Below are 13,334 nucleotides of genomic sequence, written 5' to 3'. Positions count from 1 at the left end.
CAGAACTAATGAGTCCTAACCTAGCACCACATAAATAAGCATTTCCGACAAATATATTGACCACAACTAACAGAGAGGAAAGACTAGCAGATCTCTGATTTAAAAAACCACTAAAAAAATATCGAAATATAAATAAATCTCAAATTTCAGAAGTCTCATGATCGTAGCGTCAGGATTACAAAGGAGAAAAGGAAGTTACTGAAAACATGTTTCTAAAGAAAGAACAACAAGTTTTACGATAATCATCCACATGATGCAATTTTTGATCACTTCCTAGTCAGTCTAGGATAAAAAAAAGCAAACTAGTTCTGGTGGAGAAAGTATCTGGATAAACAAGCCACGCAGAAGGATTAAATAGAGGACTTCTGCAAGCAGAAAACAGGTCTTAGGGAGCAGATGGTAATCCGTATGGACTAAGTGAACCAGAGATCTATTCCGCTGCAAGATCTCTGCTGAATTATGCGCAGAATCCGAACCATTAATGTTCTGAACAGACGTCGACCTACAAGAACTACAGACTACCTCTGAGACAAGATAAGATGAGTAGGGACATTTTATCACAGCCTCATAGCGCAGAAATACGATATACGAAGGACAGCACAAAATGATGGGGAACTTCTCTGGTGAAGAAAGTGTCGTGGAAATGATCGTGGGAAATTTCGACTGCTGGAAAAGTTGTGAAATCCTCGAATATATGCTTAATGATGAAGAGCTCTGTTCAGTTTAGCTTAGGATTGAGTGTAGAAAAAAATATCCGACTTCATCCGGACATAACCGACAGTATCGCTACGAAAACAACCCAAACAACAAAGCGTAAAGTAGGGTTTAAATCCTTCAAAAGAAAGGGATATTTACGGGGTAGTCGTATAAAGACCAGATGTTAACAGAGCATTTCCGCTCACCGTACGAGAAACTAGGATTGCCGAGGCTTTGACTATGAATCCCCGCATGTAGGCGTGACCTCAAAAGCGGCGTCCAGTCCGGTTGTCACGTGAACATTCACGTGACTATACAAGTGGACGAGCGGAAAGAGTGAAATAATGAGGGAGGGATCCCACTGTTTGCATCCGGCAGTTGCACACAGCAGAGGCGAGTACATTACTTTAGTGCAAGGGTTGTATCAAATAAGATTAATCCAATACAGAAAATGTGTTAAATTAGGTAAAATCAAATGATCAATAAAATGGTGGAAAAGTCGTCAGAGTTCCCATTACTTTTCTGGCCTATTGTATAGAACAGGAAGGTTTCTCACTCACTAATTCATCCGCACAGAAATAACGCTAATACCTACAAAATCTCGCGCACGAGACAGCTCACGTGACATCCACGTGCTCATCACGTGAATGCGTTTATGACACCGCGATCTTCTACAAAATCAGAGATCGCTTTCTCGCTTAGATCGAGCCGTTATACCTGTGCTTGTAGCTATTGTTACATACAAAAAATAATTTGTACAAAATACCATCTTGTCCAATACAAAAACAAAACTAGGTATGGAAGACGCACTCAATTAGAAAATGTTAAAGAAAAATTTCTTTTTCCGACGCTTAAGGCAGCGTTCATGGAAATTCTCGATGTTGAACCCATTTCACTTCCAAGTAGGGATCCATGGTCGCAATTTTCAACAACGGGAGCGAAACTTCGGACAAAAAATGCGTAAATTCGTGACAAATCCACAAATCGGAGGTCTACCTGCGCCGAAGGCACACAAAGACAACGATGCAACACTTTACACATGTGATGGCGATGCCACTTATTGCGAATCTAGTCACTCGCATAAATGTAAAAAAAGGTTGCTTTGTCAAGTAATTTCATCGCTAATCCACTTTACAAGCTCTCATTTTACAACTTGACTGTAAGAAGTTGGTTCGTCGCCCAAATTGATCAGTCTTTATCGATCTAATTTGTTGGTCAGATTTCCGGGTGGTGTTCTTTACACTGATGCTTACAATCCAAGTCCAGAACCTTATCCCACTACTACTGGAGAGGGATCCAACATCGGAAATTTCCCTAAACGTTTCCAGGGCCAGCATACAACGAAACTGATGTTGGAATCTCTGTACAAAAGATAGGGTTGGATGTGTAGATCACGAGTATGAGCGCAATCACGCTCTATTTCACTCAAAAGCCTTGAAAAACAACGTGAGAAACGACCCTTTCGACCCAGTTTTCCTACAAGGCTCCTAACAACATGTCACTTGTGCGAACGCAAGCCATCGTTTCTACCAATGTGCAGGAGAGGAGAGCTTCAGCAGCCTGCTGCTTTTCCGTTCACATGTGTGAACCTTCCTAGATGCCTCTTAGAAAAGGCGGTTTCTCACGCAGTTTTTCAGGACATCTGGAGGGAGTCGAGGGTGATCGCGTTCGTGCCCGTGATCTAACTCCGTCATTTTTTCGAGGATCTGATTGTCCTGTTAGCCTCAAACAAAAAAGTAAATCTCATCCTTCGAAAGGAAAAAATCGCTTACACAGAAGGAATCAAGCAATAACTCTCATTGCATATGTTAGTTACAGAGCAAAAACTTTCGAGCATGACAAAACAAATAGATTACCACACACGGCTACAGTATACATCTTGATGATAAGATTGCTGGTAAAAACAGTCTCAGCTGACATATCTTCAAAGCAAAGACCGAAAATCACTACAAAGAGTTTTAGAACACATGCCAAGCCACAACCATCAAGTACTCAAAAGTAGTTCCTAAGAGAAAGAAAAATTACGGAGAAATTTATTTGTTCGAGTCATTTTCGTGTACAATGTGCTTGCCAGAGTCTTAAAAAAAACTGTGTGAATACAAAATGATGATTCCGAAATCATGATCGAATTCGTCAAATAACGAAGAAGCAAAACAAAACTGCGCTAAGTTATAAAAAAAATTACTTGCTTATTTATGGATATACTCATGAATACCTGAATAACATCATCTCATAGAAACGCTCCTTATTGAAACAGCATGTCTCTTCAATACTCACGGAACTAATTATGAATGTTCGTCCGTCTAACTCGAATATTCGAACATGAAACATACTCAGATAGAGAGTTTTTTTTTGTCTGAAAGATTAGAGAAAACTACTGGCACGGTTTTCACCGGCAAGTATTTTCACATTGAAAATTACACAACTCAGTAGTGATGCTTTCCTGGAAATAAAAAAAAACCCGAATATATCGGTGGATGTTTCGAGTGAATCGATGCCCTGACAACTACATATTCTAAATACTGAATTTCATGGGGTTTTGGAAGAAACCGTGCTCACTTTTAAATGACTGTATAGGATAAATTGCTATCAGAACGTTACACAGATCTACTGCCAATTTCTGGAGTGTCAATTGGATTTCGTTAAAAGCTAAGCAGTAATCGATTGCAGAACTAATGAACTGATAACTATTATGCATTTGAATCTAATTTGATGACTTGGAGTAGTAGAAAAGACTACTGAGCTCAGAACTACCCTGAAATATGCGAACAAACTCAGAGAGGCGTTGGGAGTTTGGAGAGAGAAATAATCTTTGGGACGCAGCGAACGATTTCGACAAGGCCATACGGCGCCACTTTGAAAGGCCATCCTCGCGAAAATGATCTTCGATCGAAGTCGAAGAGGTGAACGGAAACATTAACAATGCGGAAAAATATTGAACCCTGTTGCTTCTGTCCTTCAGGGTCTTAGACTCATAAACACTCATAAACTCATAAACATTTCAAGCAGATCTTCTTTGATGTTTTTTTTTCCGAAACGGTATGCTCATTCACAGAAAAATCGCAGAAAATCGCAGAAAGAAAAGGATTTCAGATCAATAGAAGAGCGGTAGAATGAAGTAATTCGAGGAATATCGAAGAACAATGCTATCAAGAACTATTGGACAAATGGTAAAGTAAAGACGATTTATTTTGTTTTTTTGGTTCTCAATGGTCATCTATTCATGTAAAGAACAAAGATCAATCCATGATGTATTGCCCTTTGTGTTCGATAACCTTCTGCCTTCTTTCACTGACCTTCATAATTCCTCGATCACAGCAGGATCTGTCTCTGTCGGTCAGAAACTGAATAAGCTGCTGATTTACAGTCTCATCTGAACTCAATGTTGTACCATTTCAAGAAGTTTTGAAGAGAACGAAATAAGAGGAGGTCTGATGGTGTTAGATCGGGCGAGTACGGTAAGCGTGGCAAGACATCCCATCCAAGCTCCAATAATTTTTGAGTTTCAGCATTTGTGTTCCATCACGACAACCCGAGACCACACATAAGTTTGATCACCCGTCAAAAATTATCAAATTGGATGGGATTTTTTGCCATCTTTACCATACTCGCCCGATCTAACACAATCAGACTTCTTCTTGTTTCGCTCTCTTCAAAACACTTTGGATGATATATCACTTCACTTCACTCAGATGAGGCTGTTAATCAGCCCCTTATTCAGTTTTTCGCCGACAAAGATAGGTCCTTCTACGAATGAGGAATTATGAAGCTCCCTGAAAGATGGAAAACAGCCAATATATCACTGATTGGTCTTGTGTCATTATATATAAATAAATGAGCTTTGAAAAATATAGTAGAAATACGTCATAACCCAATAAAACCTACCCGAGAGCTCTCCGACAAACGTTTTTGAAAACATTCCTCCTTCGATATTCCTTACTTTTAGCTTATCAGAAATCAATCAGTCATAAACTTCTCAGCATTCATAAAACTTTCGGAAAGGTAGCTAAACCACAGTCGCGAGCCTCTAATTTCCGCACAACAATCATTTAGGTATGTAGGAAACGTTAGAATAAAGATCAATAACAATCTTGGTTCTGCTTTAAAAGTAGTACACAATCATTTAGGTAATTTTTTGTTAGAGTGTGCCTGCGTTGTGTTAGTGTGAGTGTGTGTTAGTGTTATAGTGTGAGGTTTAAACCTCGCAGGCACACTGTAACAAAACACAGACAGAATATGCCGAAGTTTCAAGACAAGAGAACATTCGAACATTTAGGTACTGTTTTTAAGTAATTTTTTTTTGAAGAAATACATCAATTATGATTATTTTAATTAAATTTAACCCTCTGTGAACATCTCCGTGAAACCAGTCAGAGCAATTCAAAGCTCTGATTCAGCAACGTTGTACTTGTTACGAGGCGATGGTTCTTTTACGGCAAGTTTGTGCAGTTTTTGGTTGAGGTGAGCATTTCTGCAATGCGCATTTCTCCTCAATGAAAAAAATTTTTCAAAAGCCGCACATTTCTGCAACAGAAGTCTTCATATCCGAATTACCTACATATGTGTGAGAATACGCAAGGAAAGTTTTTGTGAAAAGTTACCTACATGACTGGAAACCATCGATAAGTCCATCGATCCATCGTGAACCTTAAGGAAATTCTGCAAATTCTGGAAATTCTGGAACAAAATTGTTCCCATTCCATTGCTTCACTGAATTTATACGTGTAACACACATACACAGACACTAGCAAACAATAATTTGCATATATGTGCTAATCGCGTCCATTTCTTTCACCACAATACATATGTGTGGATTGCATCATGTTCTTGTCGTGCAAAAGGACGTCCACGAACCATAGAACACATGAGTGCATCGAAACATTACAGTCCAGTATAGAAGATTTGATTTGTGGTGAAATACCGCGTGAACGATTACGTACAACGCGCTGCAGTTTTTAACCTTCCGCAGTGATTGGGAGCGTATCGCTGAGACGTAATCAGTGGCTGGGCTCCGGTCCGAAGAGGAATTAAATACAATGGGACCCAAAACGAGCTCTTTACAGGGACTGCATGTGCATGAACGTGATTTCCTGACGTTTTTGCTGGTTTGCTCTGAATTAACGATATCTGGGTTATTTTGAAGTAATTAGTAACTAAAGTAGCAACGGAATTCACCAATCATTCGGAGCAACAGCGACTTAACTGTATCTGCAGAATACACGTGATTCCGAGACAACCCGAACAGAGGCCCATTCCAGAAATGTTGAGAAGTGAGTGGTCGTTCTCCTCACGTTGTGTTTGATCAGAGAATTTTTTTTGTGGTTGATCAGAGAAGAATACGCAACATAACAATGATCTATCCTAATAATATCATTGTGGTTATTTACTGAGGATTTAATTTGAAATGACAGCTGAAAACTACCGAAGGGTAGTCTGAAGGGAAGCGCAACGTAGTCACGTGGATCACGTGGTGCGAATGCACTCTGGGAACTTTCCGATAGAAAAACGTAAGGAACGTGACTCGCTCGGGAAAAGACGCTGTGATAAGGGATGGTGGGTGCCTTTATCACAACGCATTTTTACACTGCCGTATGGACTCGGCAAAAAAAAAAACTGCGAACTGCAGCAGGGAGATCGACGAAACGACAGCCTTATTCATGGACCACGGCGAAAATCGGCGACTCTTTGTCGTTCAACTTCGGGATGAATTTCCATGAAGTTCATAGACGCTTGTGATTTTCACCCGTCAGAAATAGGATCACTCTGGGAGACTCTTTGTATGTATGTGACCTCCCTAACCTTCTGGCAGACCATAGAGCGACAGAAGACATGGATTCAGTTTTTTTTTGAGCTCTCATATTTAAAACTCTACGATTTGACAAACCTCGACCTAAACATAAGCGCAGTGCTCTGCGCTAGCGCATGTCTTTACGTGCATTTGAACACCATAGAACGAGATTTCGCAGCGTTTAGGTTAAAGGCATCACCCCACGAATCTGAGGTGGTGGAAATTTCAGGTGGAGTATTCGTATACGGGATGGGATACTACGAAGAGGGGGTGATTCCGTCCATTTCTTCCTAATTGCCGTAAAAAACGGCGTGGTACAATCCCAGTAGCCGTCGTGCTCAATTTACACAAATTCTATGCTGGACCTACAATGAAAGCATGATGACTGCTAATATGACATACCCGACTCGTTAAACAACGTTCTTCCCATTTCAGCACTGTTAATGCCAACCTTTTTAAATAATCATAATATTATTGTGTATGTATTGTACTGTATTGTCGGATCGGGACCGCATATACAAGTTTGGCTGCTACCTGCTCGTGGTGGCTCCGCTTTAACTAAACCTAGTCAGGCATTTGACTGTAAACACTGGGAACGTACGAGCTATACAACGTGCACAGTTGTACGGCGCAAGATTCCCATACACTGCAAACAAGTGCTGAGGTGGTGCAGATTTCAGGTGGAGTATTCGTATACGGGAAGGGAGACCATGGAGAAGGGGGTGATTTCGTCCATTTCTTCCTAATTGCCGTAAAAAATGGCCCTGAAGATGCGGCGCCGCACAAGACTGGCGCGCTCCAGTCGAACCTCTTGTACAAAATGGTGCGCCAAAACGAATGAAGCCGTATCTTCCGGGCCGTTTTTTGCGGCAATTAAGAAGAAATGGACGGAATCACCCCCCTCTCCGTAGTCTCCTATCCTGTATACGAATACTCCACCTGAAATCTGCACCACCTCAGATTCGTGGGGTGATGCCTTTAAGAAAGTTTCGTACGTCACGTACCGTGTAGGAACGATCAAAATTAAAAGAGTATCGGGGATAGTATCATTAGTTAAGTTCCGTTCCAGACAAAGACAAAATTAGCAGCCGTACATTATACGCAACCTCACACTTTTCCAAATGTTCGGATACATACCACATATCTTTGGAATGGATTGAAGAGATGAAGACGTATTTAAGTGGTGTTCCGGTTTACACCTTAATTGATAACGAATTTACATGTAGAGGTGCCTTAGGTGCCACTTTCACGACGCTTCCAGTAGTCCTTATTAGTATTATGTACTAGCACTGTTGATTTTCACAGACTCCCAATTTATTCTCCACGACTTATAATAAGTAGTCTCCGAGAGGCAAAGAACAGCTTTCGCCTCTATTACATCCAAGAAAACATATATTCCCCACTTTACAGCTTTACTTACTAATTGTAACCCTGAAAACCATGAAAGAAAAGTGTGTCATTGGTATTTTTTTGGAACTCGGTGTGCTATCGATATGCAGCAACACATGCTGTTAAAACGCGAATAATTACCTACTCAGATACTTAGATGGCCAGTCTTCGTTGAAAGTGCGGGTCTAGCATCTTTTCATTCGTTTTCCCTCGCCATCTTCATCCGTAAAGATGTCCTCAAATTCCGTGAGTGACGTTGACGAAGTTCTTCAGTCGTATCCAGCAGAGCTCCCGGCTGGTCCATCCGTGCAGCGAAGACATCACCCCATAAAGTTGCCTGCTTCGCTCGAGGGGCATCCGGCATTTCTTGGGATCGACTCCAGCGTTCTTTTAGCACGTCTGCCGTCGATTCTTCTCATAATGTGATCGACCCATCCAAGCTTCCCTTTCGATATATATATATATATATATATTCCGCTGTGTCGCGAAAACGGGACCTGCTCTTGAAGTTGCGAAGTCCGCGAAGAGTGTGCGACGGCTAAACTTCAGAAGACATCTCTCAAGGGGTCTGTGGGTAGTGAGTAGCTTCGTGGAAGTGGAAGTGCACAGCTTTCTTGACGGGTACGAAAGCTGCCCACACTGCTCTCACTCTCCAACTCAGTTCTTCCTTCAGTTCGTTCCCCATATTCTCCATGAACTGTGTTTTCTTATCCTTTATTCGCAATTCAATTCCCTTCCCTGCTTCGTTCAATTTCTTGAGCATCGTCTCTGCCTCATTTGTTCTTCTCGAAAAGAGAACGATATCATCAGCAAAACGAAGGTTCGAGAAAAATCTTCCATCAACACCTTTTCCCCTATTTTCCCCAAGCAATTGATTCCATGATCCTTTGTAGTGCAGCCGTAAACAGCTTCGGCGACATGGTATCGCTTTGTCGTACCCCCTTTCCAATGAATATGTCTAGGTGGCAGTGAAAATGCTGCATCATATTTATATGCAAAAGTAAAACGTAATACTTCCTGTACACATATATACAGAACACGTAAGTACTTAGTACATACATACGGTACATGTGTGACTTCTATGCTGTTCTTTCCCTGCATTAATTGCCCTTCTTGCTCCTTTCTTTCTTCTTTTACTTCAATATTGGGATTGCGCTGCAATGCTACATTAAAAGCTACAATCATGTATGTTCTGAATAACAGAAAACTTACTGTGTAAAGCTCAGCCTCAGTGAGCTGAGGTTTTGCTCCAGATTTAGGAAGCTTTGGCCTAGCTGCAATATGCGTAGAGGGCTGAACGACTTTTAATTTTGAGGGTTGATCAAGAAGATCATAATTTTTTGCGCGTTTCCGCCGCTTCTCCTTTGTCCATGTTTACGAGTATATTTACATTTCCGCTCAGTACTGCATACTTCTAAAAAGATTTGGGTGGTTTTGAAATTTGATAAATACGTCTGATATTTGATAATTTAGAAAGGTTGGAGAACACTCCTGAGCTGCTTTGACCAAATCACGTGTGGAAAGTACCTGGTCGGACTTCATAGAGCGTCTCGCTTAGCTGCGTATCGCCTCCTTCATGGGCTTGTGAAGTGGATGGATGCTCTTCTACAATGCCTCCTAAATATAATTTTGTCCCATGTCTATGAAGTCAACTGATTCCAGTTCCAAGCAGTTGGTGCGCCAGAATAAGGACCGGAGGCACCGCAAAGTTGGCACTGAACGTTTCACTACCCTACTACTTGGGTGGATATGTTACACGAGCATTCGCCCAAGTATACCACTCGGTATTTTTCCGTCACATCCTTTCTTTGAACTTGCAATTTCTTTTCCACGACTCGCTCCACCTTCTCAGCCCTGCTCTCGTAAAGCTTCAACGCTCATCTATGACGTTTAATGGACTGCTAAATACGAAAAGAGAATGCTGCGAGTCGATGCCGATCCTACAAACATCACTTGTGAATATATTGTATTTCAAACATTTGCAAAAACTTTCCACCTTAATTGCGGTTGAATCAGCCAAGTCCTCCACAGCTCTGATTAGCAGTTCGACCACAAATTCGGCTCCTGAGTTGGCGTTTCTGTAGGCATCCTTTTTTAGGCGCAGATGTCGGCTTTCACTAATCATCGTCTTGTCCATCACAGCATCTTTGTTTGGAAATATCCAACTGGAAGGCCTTTCTGCCTTGAAAAGCTTTTCGGGAAAAGGCAAGTGAATCCAAAACGGTTCGATACTTTGCTAAGTAGTTTTCCCTAAGATAATTAGCCATTGCAGTTTGGCCTTCTGTTTCGAGAAAAGCGAGTATTCGACCGAAGCGTGACTCAAAGTAGGTAAGGTCACCAATGAGAAGAAGTTAGCTGAGATCCTTCTTTACTTGTGCTTGAATGCGAGCCTGAAGAATTTATGCGCAGGTAGCACAAAAGTAGGCGAAACAAACAAATTCTGATTTTTTTAACCGTAACTAATCTGGTGACGTTCCTTTTGAGTATTTGGTTGTCCTAGTGCATGTGTTAAGACGGAGCAGCGCAGGCTCTATATCGTGACCGTCATCCTTTTATGTGGACGTTCATAAAACTTGAACAACCCATGACATCTGTTTTACTAAATGTGACCTTTGAAGTAGTTGACTTTTGATACGTGCCAGCCTGATCACACCTAAGCAATTAGGCTATATTTTGCAAGCAAAATTCATATTTTATTACCACCTTAGAAAGTACGAGGAACTCTTGACATAACTTGATCGCTTGAAAAAACTAGCGTCAATTCTTTCACACTGCTCATGCAGCCATTCCTGGAATGTTGCAAACTTCGAACTGAGAAGACCACAATCTATTTATATTCAGTGCAATTCAGTGAATACGACCTACCTCGAATTCTCCAACTACATCAAATGTGAGCATTAAACCGTATGGTACTGCGCGTTACCGTTAGCGCCATTTTTCCTATGGTTGTCTCCGCCGTGACAGGCTATTTTTTCGTGGTCCGTTAAACCCTCATCACAAACAGGGCCATGCATGCTAGGTACTTCAGGTATAGGCTTCGATAAGCTGGACTTCTTCTTAACTTCCTGGTTAACCTGAACTATCTGTTGGTCAGAATACTTGCCGGTCACTCTCAGTTGAGAGTACAGATTTTTTTTCTTAGAAGTATTTTTGTGCAAATGGAATAGTCCCATAGTTCATGAGAGGAGGACAACATGGCGGATATTGATATAGAGACAACGAGATACAAATGTCACCCTTTTCTGCATTGCGAAATAACGACAAATAGTGGTCCATTGTTCCACACAGGACCAGTCTTTGCGAAATGCGAGATCTTTGCCATACACAGTCCGCTGAATGAATTGGCAGAATAAGAGGTCGGTAACAAAGGCAAATAAGGTTTCATGGATCTATTTACTACTTGTGAAAACTGCCGCTGTGTTCAAAACGAAGTTGGAAAATTCACCGAAAAAAATGGCAAATGTGACAAAAATCAATTGCATTACATGAGATTTGATATAGGTAGGTTTTGATGCACTCGAAGTAAAATATGAACAGAAACGAAGCAAGATGAAGTGAAAGGAAAATATTGATGTATACGATGCGTTGTTATAGATCACAATGGATTTCTGGAAATCCTCATCTCAAACGACTACAAATCATTATTGCAATAAAATAGAATGCTGTTTGAAGAATCTGAAGTGTAGAGATATACATGTGAGAAATGTGCGCATATGGGAACAACTCGAAAAATAAATCCAATTTCTAACTACATAAATAGTGCTTTAACGCGAAAGACTGTGCCACCTGTGAGTTGTAAAAGTCACTAATCATTAAAGTTCAGACACAACTTCAGGCTAGCATATTTCGCGGAAGCTAACCATGAAGCGGAAGGTTGCGACATTCAAGAGACATCTAAAAACAACTCACCTTAGGCAGCTTGTAGGAGATTGTAAAGTCATATTATTATTATTTGCGATGTAGTGAGTGCGGCGAATAGTCAGCAAAAACGAGGAAAGTGAAAAAAATACATTTTCTAATAGAATGTACGTGTTGTGGGTTACTTGAGCAAAGAATCAAAATTAAGTTCCTCGTAAACACAACTAGCTAGCACACTTCAAGAAATAAAGATCATTCAAATGCGAAAACCACTCGCAACGAGATAGAATACACATGTCGTAATAACTTACCTGTGTTTATAGACGATTGGAAAGTGACACTAGGGAATGGATTCATTGGGGTCAGATCGAATAGCCGCTCAAACAATCGCTTAAGTAGTGTTTAGATGGGCCTACTCCCGCAATACAACAAAGGGTTACCTTCACTCGATTGGAAAGGTTCAAAAGTTGTGCCCATGTTTCCTGTCCTTCTGACTGTCCTGGAATCTTGACATGATTTAACGTGTAGTTTTGATTGATTTGCTTGAGATGTAGCCAAGATTGGTTCTAATCTTCTTTAATAACTAACAGCTTATACTTCGGAGTTAACGCCTTGTCAGAGCCTGGTAAAGTCGAAGAAATCAGTGACTTGTTCTCTCAAGAGGCTCATCACCCTACAGAAAGCATTCAAACGATGTACAAACTCGAACAACAACACATCGACTAGCGCTTACTTCATTTGCTGACATTTGGTAGCGTAAAAGACCACCACTTACCGCAGCTATGAATCACAAGGGTTTTTATAGGCCCCGTAAATCAAAACCCGCACATATATTGATAAGGGGCTAGATTGTTTGTGATTGCAATGTTCATTTATGGGCTTTCGTTGGTTATGCCCCTAGTGTTCTGCGCGCTCGGATTCGAAGGATAGTTTTGTAATTTCTACCCCAATTTCGGAGTTTTGATGACACATTCTACGATGCGTTCCGAGTAGGGTAAGAGTTTAGATTTTTCGGGTTCATCTAGACGCTCCTTGAAGCGAATACACGGAGGGCACCCCATTTCCCCTATATAGTGGTCACCACACGAAATGTTTGTGATACGATTCATCACTCCTGATCCCATGCAATAACTCTCTCTTCCATATGGCAGTTGGGAGTTGTGCAGATCAGGTCATACGCACGATTACGTACCAGCTGACAATTGAGGTTCGCTGATGGTATCTCTATAACTCCACGTCGTTCTGCAGACACCCTTTGCGTAGACAGCTCCGTTACCGCTCTGCTCATATCATCACATATGTAAGGTAGACAAAACGGTATCTCTCCGTTCACGATGTTAGGCCTTCGGGAGAGAAGTGGTGTTTGTCGAGTGACACAATCCCCAGTCATCTACATATTAGAAATATCCACTTTGTTGGCCAGGTTAACAAGCCATGTTTTTCTTGGCTGCTCTTCGCAACACTTGTCGCCGTCCTATACATGCTACCTATAATGGAGTTTTTAATTTTGTGGGATGCGCTGAAAGGTGCCGGGCTGAAATTTCTTGCCATTGGGTTTCCGATACCACTTGGTCTTCAATTCCATTCTGCAAATACATGTGCA

At 41.2% G+C, this 13,334-nt stretch overlaps 1 protein-coding gene across 3 annotated transcripts; it reads right to left on the bottom strand.

The window, feature by feature from the left end:
* Nucleotides 1-5,076: 5,076 nt before the first annotated feature.
* RB195_015373 (uncharacterized protein) lies at nucleotides 5,077-13,121 on the bottom strand (the record flags this gene model as incomplete). 3 transcript variants are annotated; one of them, XM_064206056.1, is made up of 14 exons in its annotated part: nucleotides 5,077-5,167; nucleotides 5,302-5,343; nucleotides 8,937-9,028; nucleotides 9,086-9,147; nucleotides 9,264-9,287; nucleotides 9,401-9,490; nucleotides 9,783-9,813; nucleotides 9,870-10,038; nucleotides 10,106-10,123; nucleotides 10,212-10,263; nucleotides 10,334-10,369; nucleotides 10,456-10,472; nucleotides 10,577-10,662; nucleotides 10,739-10,771. In XM_064206056.1, 14 exons carry the CDS (start codon nucleotides 10,769-10,771, stop codon nucleotides 5,077-5,079), a joined length of 843 nt encoding a protein of 280 aa, XP_064061937.1. The 3 variants fall into 3 exon arrangements, with proteins under 3 accessions (XP_064061937.1, XP_064061935.1, XP_064061936.1); XM_064206054.1 differs by lacking the exons at nucleotides 5,077-5,167; nucleotides 5,302-5,343; nucleotides 9,264-9,287; ... (6 more) ...; nucleotides 10,577-10,662; nucleotides 10,739-10,771 and adding exons at nucleotides 12,043-12,121; nucleotides 12,172-12,237; nucleotides 12,924-13,121 and having other exon boundaries at nucleotides 8,621-9,028; XM_064206055.1 differs by lacking the exons at nucleotides 5,077-5,167; nucleotides 5,302-5,343; nucleotides 8,937-9,028; ... (9 more) ...; nucleotides 10,577-10,662; nucleotides 10,739-10,771 and adding exons at nucleotides 12,111-12,121; nucleotides 12,172-12,230; nucleotides 12,320-12,353; nucleotides 12,914-13,121.
* Nucleotides 13,122-13,334: the final 213 nt, after the last annotated feature.

Source organism: Necator americanus, chromosome V, assembly GCF_031761385.1.
Source record: "Necator americanus strain Aroian chromosome V, whole genome shotgun sequence".
Taxonomy (NCBI): domain Eukaryota; kingdom Metazoa; phylum Nematoda; class Chromadorea; order Rhabditida; family Ancylostomatidae; genus Necator; species Necator americanus.
The sequence above is the reverse complement of the archived record's forward strand: the minus strand, read 5'-3'. Positions and strand labels throughout refer to the sequence as shown.